The sequence below is a fragment of the Carica papaya genome, chromosome 1, assembly GCF_054855325.1.
Source record: "Carica papaya isolate Zhongbai chromosome 1, ASM5485532v1, whole genome shotgun sequence".
Taxonomy (NCBI): Eukaryota; Viridiplantae; Streptophyta; class Magnoliopsida; order Brassicales; family Caricaceae; genus Carica; species Carica papaya.
In genome coordinates, this window is record NC_142309.1 from 8974522 (window position 1) to 8984588 (window position 10067).

Here is a 10067-nt window from a genome sequence, read left to right on the forward strand (position 1 = left end):
GGTGTTGGGCTAGGGTCAAGTTTGATCTACTCTATCAAGTTCATTGATTTACTTCATGCCCAAATGGAGATAAGTAATGCTGAAACCCAATTGGTTGGCTTTAAAAAAATAATGAATATATGAATTTGGTCAAGAGATTCCATGAACATGAGCTTAGAGAAGTCCAAGTAGAGAAAGTTGCAAATATAGAACAAAATAATTAGGCTTAGATGCATAAAGAAAAAGAACTATAATCCAAACAAGCGTAGCACAATCATTGTATCAAGACTGTGTCGTCCATATCATGTGACATGCAACATTCAGTTAAGTACATAGATAGTCTGAGTTTAGATGAAAAATTAGTGATTGTTGAGAAGAGTGAGGGACATCATGACGACAAAATAGATACAATGGCTAACAAGATTAAACGTAGAGATTGGAGAAAGCTTCATAGAAAAAAGGAGATTGAAGGTGATACCAATGGTTGGGCTAAACAATTATTTAGAACAATAACTTTATTTAGTATAATTGTATGATTTGAAGTTGATTTCATTCATTCAGATCACTTCCTCGATCTACATTAATATATCAACATAAATTCATATAATTCCCTTAATAATAAAGAGAGTAATTATAAATACATTTCATATATCTCATTATTCTCTCCATAACTTTTTTATATTCTTTTTACGTTTCTTTTTTTTTTTTATAGTTATATTAATATTTATTTATAAGACTAACAAATATACTAAATATTCAGTTGTGTGCACATCATTTTGTCTATCGAACTCTTCACTATCTTAGAATATTGTAATTTTCTTATTTATTATTTTTACTTTAAAGCTTTAGAAAACATATTAAGACTTAGACCATCACCTTTAACAATAAGGCATGAATAAAATTATATTTGTCATAAGATTATGGCTAAATCTAAAAAGACATGTCTCTGGTACAATTTGAAATAATAAAGCATATAGTGGTGGTTGCAACGAAATTTAAGAGTTCTCGTTATTTTTAATAAAATAAAACTAATATTAGTAAAATATATAATGAAATTAGAAAGTGATCATTCAATTTTTATATTTACAAGCATATTTTTATTTGAATCACTTCAGTATTAATATTATGTGACTTGTAAATTATAAATTTTTAATTATCATATTTTAAAATATTATCGTAAGCTTAGAAATAAAAAAATTGAAATATAAATTTGAAGAAGAACTCATCAAAAACTAAATCAAATCTACTTTGAGAAAAATTTTGAAGTTTAAACTTAAGTATCCAGTGGATCTTCCATGAATTTGGAATTTTCTTGAAGAGAAATTCTTTTTAAATATTCTCTCATAATTGCGGAACCCTCAAATACAAATTTGGAATTTTCGTGAATAGTAAATTCGACAGTTAAATAGCCAAGAATCTTACAAAGAGAAGTTATCTACACCCGTTAAACCTTCTCCATTTGAATGCAAAATCCGTTTATCAAAAGAAAAACCCTTCTGTATTTAACAGTCACTGTGGCTGAGCGGAAGTGGAGGAACTGAGAGACATGGGGTTTTAGGGCTTTGAACTCCAACTCTCATGGAAGCTCTCAAATCCTCGGGTTTCGGCATTTGCCTCTCTGCTTCCTTCTCTCTCCCGATAAGACCACCCGCTAAGCTCACGCCTTTCACCGTCTGCTCCGCCAGCAAATGGGCCGACCGTCTCCTCCCCGACTTCCAATTCACCACCACCGACTCTCTTCCTCTCTCCCCAACCACCGCCACTCTCTCTCCTCCTCCTCCTCAATTCGCTCCTCCAGAGCGCTACGTCTCCATCCCCATTGACTTCTATAAGGTCGCTCTCTCTCTCTCTCTGTTCAGTTTCTCAGTATTCATCTCATGTTATAGTAATTTTAGTAGATAATTCTTTTTAGTGTGTCATTTTGGGAACAGGTATTAGGAGCTGAGACTCATTTCTTGGGAGATGGTATCAGGAGGGCTTATGAAGCTAGGGTTTCCAAGCCGCCTCAGTATGGGTTCAGCTCTGATGCATTGATCAGTCGTAGGCAGATTCTGCAAGCAGCTTGCGACATCCTATCCGACTTTACGTCTAGAAGAGAATACAACCAAAACCTCGTTGAAGACGAGGAAAGTACTATAGTCACAGAAGTTCCCTGGGACAAGGTAATCGTACCATAACCTTGCTTTGCTTGGTTCTTCAGTAAAATTTTTAGAGGATTGAAATGAAGCTCAATGGGATTAGTTTATGCATACGTTCATGGAAATGTAGGTTCCTGGAGCTCTCTGTGTCTTACAAGAAGCAGGGGAGACTGAAATAGTGCTTCACATTGGAGACAGATTGCTCAAAGAGAGATTGCCTAAGTCGTTCAAACAGGATGTCGTGCTGGCGATGGCGCTTGCTTATGTTGAAGTTTCAAGGGATGCCATGGCATTGGAGCTGCCTGATTTTATTAGAGGCTGTGAGATGCTTGAGAGAGCTTTGAAGCTGCTGCAGGTATCTAACCATGTTTCCTAGCTGTGATTTATACTTTATTTAGATCGTAGTAAATGATAAGATTTTAATGTATGATACTTCATAGGTATGAGAAAATTATGTATGTTTCAACTTTCAATGATAACAAACAATATCTGACCGACAAATTTGAGATAAATTTTAAAACCACCGAATCGGTGATATGTGGCTGACATGTTACTTTTTTTTTTCTTTATACTCCCATATAATATATTTAATTCTATTTTTATGTTCACAATTTATTATTTATTTTATTAAATATAAAAATTTAATTTATAATAATTATTTATTTAAATACAAATATAATTATATTGTTAAACAATTTATTTATTTTTAGTATATATTTCTTATATACCATTTATTGTTACATATAATAAGTAAAGATAAATTAGTAATTTGACTGAAAATACAACCATACCATCTTATAATCTAAACAAAAATATGCCATTAACATACATTAATATACAACCATCCAAATATAAAATTTTTTTGTCATTCTCATTCTATGTCATTGTCATCCAATTACTGTCATTACCATATATTAATTAACTATCACTAAAATTTATTTAAATAGAGTGTTAATGACGAGCACATTTTTTTCTTTTTTTTCCCTCCCCTTGTTCTTGGCTATTAAGTTTATGAGTTGTTTAGAAAAATTAGGAAAATGTAGGGGGGATGCTTTTAGAACCTTCTTCCTCGAATAGTTCTGTCTAATAAGATGCAATCCACCTATATAAATGGAAGAAAAATCAAATTGCATTCTTGAGCCCAATGGGAAGCTTCCTCGTAAATATTGTGTGGAGAATTTTAATATTGATGCAAACTTTTTGTGTTGAACAGGAGTATATTTCTTTTCCAGCAAGAACTAGCTTCTTGCAAATGTGAGAGTTTTCATTTTACCTTGTCTTCAGTTATCTTATAAATCTGGGAGGTTTATTGGTTCTGATCTATGTTATTGAACTCTTTGCACATTACATTACTTGATAGTTTCTGGTATTGAGCATGTAGGAGGAAGGGGCCAGTATTCTGGCACCAGATTTACGAGCACAAATTGATGAGACATTGGAAGAGATCACACCACACTGTGTTCTGGAGCTTCTAGCCTTACCTCTTACTGATGAGTATCTGAGTAGAAGGAAAGAGGGTCTTCGAGGTGTGAGCAATGTTTTATGGTCTGTTGGTGGAGGGGGAGCAGCAGCAGTTGCTGGAGGATTCACACGTGAAGATTTTATGAATGAAGCCTTCTCACGCATGACAGCAGCCGAGCAGGTAGTATGACAGGTTCCTATTATTACATTTACCTTGAAAATTTTATGTTTGCTGATAATAGTTTATTCATTATAATTTTTAAATTTCATTTTGGAAGGTTAACCTGTTCATGGCCACCCCTAATAATATCCCGGCTGAGAGTTTTGAAGTTTATGGAGTGGCTCTTGCTCTTGTAGCAGAAGCCTTTGTGGGCAAAAAACCTCATCTCATACGAGATGCTGAAAATTTAATTCAACAACTTCAGCAAGCTAAGATAGTAAGTCTAGAAAATTCCATCTCTTTCTCTCCTCTGAAAGAAAACCGTGAGACAGACTTTGCTCTGGAAAGGGGTCTTTGTTCTCTGCTTGTGGGAGAACTGGATGAGTGTCGCATGTGGTTGGGCCTTGATAATGATAGCTCACCGTATAGAAATCCATCTATTGTAGAGTTTATTATGAAGAATTCAGAGAATGACAATGATAATGATCTTCCTGGGCTTTGTAAGTTGTTGGAGACATGGTTGATTGGAGTAGTTTTTCCCAGATTCAGAAACACGAAAGACATACAATTCAGACTTGGAGATTACTATGATGATCCTACAGTTCTGATGTACTTGGAAAGGCTTGAGGGAGTTCATGGTTCGCCCTTAGCTGCAGCAGCAGCTATAGCAAGAATTGGGGCGGAGCATGTAAAAGCTAGTGCAATTCAGGCATTGCAAACAGTTTTTCCTCTTGGCCGCGGAGATAAAGTCTTAGAAAAGACAAGTGGAAAGGAAGCATTGCAGAAGATGTCTCCTTTTGGTCATGTAGATGAGAGTTTGAGACCTGGAGGCGAGAGGAATGACATCCTTACGGTTGAAAGTGAGGAGCCTTTGGGAGAGACTGATCTAGATGATTCTCTCCTCAAAGCCAAGGTTCAAAAAGGAAAAGCTGATGATATATATGAAGAAGAATCAATTACCGACAGAATCAAAGATGCTAGTTTGAAGATTATTTGTGGTGGTGTGTTGATTGGAATGATAACCTTGGTTGGACTGAAATCTTTACCAGCTAAGAATGCTGCTCGCATCCTTCATAAGGAAACTGGTTCAACCATGGAATCTGATATTGGTAATGTAGGTATGATCTAATACTATATAAGTTGATATGCTTAACTCGTACAGGTACTGCTTCATAAATTATTTTTTATCCTAGAGCCTCATACCTAATTATACTTGGTCTTTACAAGTTGTAAATTAATTTTTGTTGCTTGAAGTCTTACTTGCTACTTTGTTCTATAATGAACTTCAGCGCTTTAGAAAATTTTTTAATGTGTTTGGTTGTCTACAAAAGGCCACTTTTTGTTAGTATTAATGCTCAAAGGGAAGGATTCGTTCCCAGTAAACCTGACCTTGACAGTTTCAGGGACATCATGGTGGGAAAACACAACATCATTTGTTGCTTGCACAAGAGATGAAGTTTAATCTTTACAAAGGTTTTAGATCTCTTTCTTTCATTAGTACTTCATTTCAAAAAAAAGGTTGTCAAAGTGCAATTATTTCTAAACATGTAGTATCCACTAAGTCCTGGAACACTCTTGTGCTTCAGAGGAAAAAAAATTAGGTGCTAAACCATTGCTGTTGTTTTTGAATGCTTGCGGATAATCAGCTTTTCAATCATTTTCTCTCTTAGTTTTCCCAAATAAACAGAGCTTGCATATAGTTCCCAGGCTTAATGAAAACTCTAAAGCATATCTGTGCCAAAAAGCTGGGTCACTGTTTGGTGGTGGGTGATATGGTATTAAGAGCATGTCGTGTATCTAAAAGCTTAACATGGATGCAATCAATTAATCCAGATTCAACTGTGCAGGGTCCTTAGTAGATGAAAGTTCTGAGGAGAAACTACCCAAAATGGATGCTAGGTTTGCTGAAGATATAGTGTGCAAGTGGCAGAACATTAAATCCGAGGCTTTTGGGCCTAACCACCGCCTGGAAAAGTTGCCTGAGGTAAGGAAATTGATCTTACAATGAGTGGTGTGCTTCAATCAAACATACAAATAAATTCCTTTTCCATAAGACAGACTACTCCTTTCTCTAGTGTAGTTGACTTTTTGACTCTTGACTTATTAATTTGTCCAGAACAAGTATATAATCTACTTGGATAAATCACCTCCCACACTGGCCAGGGGGTATTGTTTCATAACTTTTTCTAAAAGAAGAGAGAAGCATTACGTTTATTTAAATGAACCTTACTCACAATCCTTCCAACCAGGATTAGTCTTTGTTTATGGCTTTTGGAAGGTCAAATAATAATGATTTGCTCCAAGCGTGCACCATACATGCTCTTTCTATGGATGTCCTTGTTATTTGTCTGTTGTAAGGCTGAATCCTGTTGGCTTTTTTTTTTTTTCATAATGATGTGGCCTGGATACTCTAGTAAGATTTATAATTCTTGTATTCTGGCCAAATTCCCTACCAAACTTATTTAGAAATAGTTCGCTTCCCCCAGAATTTCTTTTCTTGCATGGGAGGCTGCTAAGGGTCGCATTCTTACATTAGGTAACCTTATGAAGAGAGGTGTATACTTGGTTAACAGATGTTCACTGTGTAAGCAGAATTTGGAGACTTGCAATCACCAATTATTATGGTGCCCGGTTTCTTACATGCTTTGGTTGATTTATAGCCTACTGGGTCTTCACTGGACCATTGCGGGGTCTGTCAAAGATGAACTTCTTGCTTGGGAGGGGATTAGAATGAAGCAAAAGTGCCTTAGACTTATACGGACTCCATTATCTGGGTAATTTGGAAAGAAAGAAACACTAGAGTCTTCGAGGGCAATGATACGGATTTGTCACTATGAAGGATAGATGAATTCATTTTTTTGGGTTCATAACTTTTATAGTTTAGAAGATTTTGGATTTATTGTAGATATTTTTATAGATCTATAAATTCCTTTTCTCTCTCTTGTACATGGGTGGCGCGCCCTTGGTGCTTTCTCATTAATACACTTTTTCTCCCTTTTATTTCAAAAAAAAAAAAACTAAGGTAAGGTGCCTTATTATGGGCATCGAAATACAATTAAAATTAGACAGTATAGGAAATAGGAAAATAGACTAAGTGAAAGGAATTTTAGACGAATACGTATGAAAAGGAAATTAAAAATTCCTATTTCTTTTATTGCAAAACTTTATTCTTACTAGAAAAAGAAATTAAATCCTTATGTTTCTTTTAGTGTAAAACTTCCCTAAAGGCTAAACATTTATTTTCTTTTATTGGTCTTGTGTCATTAATTCTTAAATATCATAATTAAGGTTTGGTTGCATCGTACAACCACAAAGATTGAGAAAATTCTTAGGAACTCTATTGAATAATTAAACTCCTCTCAAAAGTGAGATTACTGAGGTCACTAAATAAAATAATACTAATAAAAATAGAAGACTAAATATTTACATAAAATAAATTTTTTTTTTTGAGATAAAAGAGAAAGAGTATTATTATGCACAAAGATACTAAGGGGGTACCGCATGAAAACTACATAAAATAAAATCTTTAAGTTATTAAAATTATAAGAATAACTCTAAATTGTAAAGTAACTCTATATTTAAGAAAAGTGTAGCTTCTATTTTTAGGAAATCTTAACCTAATCTGTACTATATTATTCTCTTTTAATTAGAGAAAACTTGTCCATTAATTTCGAAGTGGTGAATAATGCAAAACCTTAATTTTTGAACTTCCAATTAAATTTAACAGACTTTGTGCCTGGTCATTTGCCTCAATAACATAAATATGGAAACACACAATTGGTTATCAGTGTGAAATTCTGTAGGTTGGACGAAATCTGGATACAGAAAATTTGTGCTTCACTTTCATCATTGAGTTGCCTCCTTGCACCGAACTCCTACAGAAGTCTCCATGGGTGGAAGATCCCGAAGATTCCCTATATCTTTGCTCTTGCGGAATACGTCTCTGCTTTAGTCATAGGTTTTAAAACTACATTCCACATACCAAGCATAAGATGATAAGCTTTAGTAGTCTCATTATGTTGAATATGATCATAAAGGTTGGCCTAGAAGAATATATGCAATATTCATAGTATGTAAAAATGAGTCAATTTAAGCACAATGACAAATAGGAAAAAGAATACTCGTATTCTATCGCAATGTTAGTCAGTATGGTCATAGATGTGGTTGTACTAAAATTTTGAGCCGTTCAGATGCAGAGGTCGGAAAAAGGTTCATGCAACAAACGTCCTGAATGACAAACTTCTAATTTTTATTTCCAAAATCGACCAAACGTATGAAAAGCTGGAGATACTTCCAACATTTTTTCATTTCAACTGATTGAATTTACTTAACTACAAGCAAAAACAATTTCTGAGTCTACAGATGAGTGTCTCTTTCTTTTCCTCATTATTCCACATTAATTTTTTTTTTTAATTTCTGAGTCTACAGATGAGTGTCTCTTTCTTTTCCTCATTATTCCACATTAATTTTTTTTTTATAAGAGTAAAATGGAGTCAGAATTGGTGATAAAGATTTCATAATCAAGAAAAGCAGCCAAGCATTCTTAGTTTGAACTATTGAAACCCTTCTTTTAAGAAGCCTGAACTGGTTCATAGTGAATCGATCTGGTCAGAAAAAAACTGGCTGAACTAGTCAAATAGTGCTGATTGGACAAATCCAACTCTTGTTGATGTGAGTGTGAGGCTCATATGCTGACTTCTAGTCGTCACCAGAGGACATCGGGATTCTGACTCTAGGCTCGGTTTGAAATGGTGGTTGTACATCAAGATTCAGTGCAACTTTTCATGGATGGAACAAAGCTGTTCTGGTGAGGCATTGAAAGGCTCTTATAAGTGGTGGTTTTTGGTAGATTTTGCATTGGGGCTCCAAGAATATGGCAGTGAACTCTCTGGTGCTCCTGGTGGAGGCTATGTTAAATATTGTCCTAGTTGTGGGTGATTTTGCAACTTTTTATTATTGCATAGATGTTCAATCTTCACAGTTGAAGATTCTTAAGCATCATACGTACGGATTTATTTGCATACCACAACTAAAAAGATTGAGAAAATTATTGTATATTCTTATTTGACCCTGAGAATTATTGCCAGGTTTTGGATGGTCGGATGTTGAAGATATGGAGGGATAGAGCAGCTGAAATTGCACAGCTTGGTTTGGTGTATGACTACACTCTGTTGAAAGTAACCATTGACAGTGTGACTGTCTCGGCAGATGGATGCCGCGCTGTGGTGGAAGCAGCTCTTGAAGAGTCTGCTAGCCTGACAGACACAGCCCATCCAGAAAACAATGCCTCAAATTTCAGAACCTACACGACAAGATACGAGATTTCTAGGTCCAATTCAGGATGGAAAATTACGGAAGGATCTGTGCTCACATCATAATCAGATAAGTACGTCATCGGTGTAAATGTCATCCATGTTTTTGTTAGGCCACCTGCCAATGTATTATTTGATAATAGCCTATTATCGTGTATTGGTCTATATTATATGATCCCAGCCGCTCAGGTCAGCTGGGTTTTGTTTGATAATAATTATAGTAGTAATATCCAAATTGTTCATGTGCATTCGTTTTTCACTTCAAAATTTATTACTAATACAAGGCAAGTGTCATGCGGAGCCTCCAATGACCAAAGTTCCCGGAAGATTTTAACTTGATTAAAAATGTGAGAATGGATTCTTATACCGGGTTTTGACTATAGAGCGTTGAACCACAAAATTTGATTGGAGTATAATTAACTAGCACCATCATAATCATAGCATAGCAGGTTTCTAAGATTCAATACTTGAGGCATGTAATGGTGCTTGTTTTCTATTGATTGTTGACTGGGGGCAGTCACATGAGGTCGGCAATGGTCCTTCACGTGCTCGGGTCTCTTCCCTTTATGTTCAAACAGCTGGGCCGTTACTGTTAACGAAGGTGTAGAGTTGCTGAGTATAAGCATCTTCTCATCCCTTAAAAAGGTGTTGCGTAGGCAAAGAACCCAGTTGATGTTAAAATTTAAGTGAAAATCAAGAACAAAATGTTGTATCCCTATTTCCCGATGAGGTGGAACTTACGCATGCAGGTTGGACGACCTAAGACAATCGGAATTATACACTAGTGAAGTTGTAAGCCTTACATTAATTGAATTAGAAGGCAATTCCAGAAATAAGATTCAGAGGGCATATTTTTGTCCCTGAAGGACAGGGAAAGTACAAACCGATACTTCAAGCCAAGGAAGACTAGCCTAATTTGCGTAACTCCTTGATGAAAAGGAGCTCGTGTAAAATTGAGCTCATATTGAACATTAATTCGTGTGCGCATTTTGTTTCCCAAAGAGATATTTTATACAC

At 35.4% G+C, this 10067-nt stretch overlaps 1 protein-coding gene across 2 annotated transcripts; it reads left to right on the forward strand.

Annotated features, from left to right (window-relative positions):
• Nucleotides 1-1380: 1380 nt before the first annotated feature.
• On the forward strand, nt 1381-9298 carry ARC6 (Chaperone DnaJ-domain superfamily protein). Of its 2 annotated transcripts, none has more exons than XM_022033983.2 (7): nt 1381-1812; nt 1911-2141; nt 2248-2472; nt 3499-3759; nt 3857-4856; nt 5142-5211; nt 5586-5716. In XM_022033983.2, the coding sequence occupies exons 1-6, from the start codon at nt 1558-1560 to the stop codon at nt 5198-5200; spliced, it is 2031 nt and encodes a 676-aa protein (XP_021889675.1). In that variant the 5' UTR covers nt 1381-1557; the 3' UTR covers nt 5201-5211; nt 5586-5716. The 2 variants fall into 2 exon arrangements, with proteins under 2 accessions (XP_021889675.1, XP_021889674.1); XM_022033982.2 differs by lacking the exon at nt 5142-5211 and adding an exon at nt 8826-9298 and having other exon boundaries at nt 1386-1812; nt 5586-5722.
• Nucleotides 9299-10067: the final 769 nt, after the last annotated feature.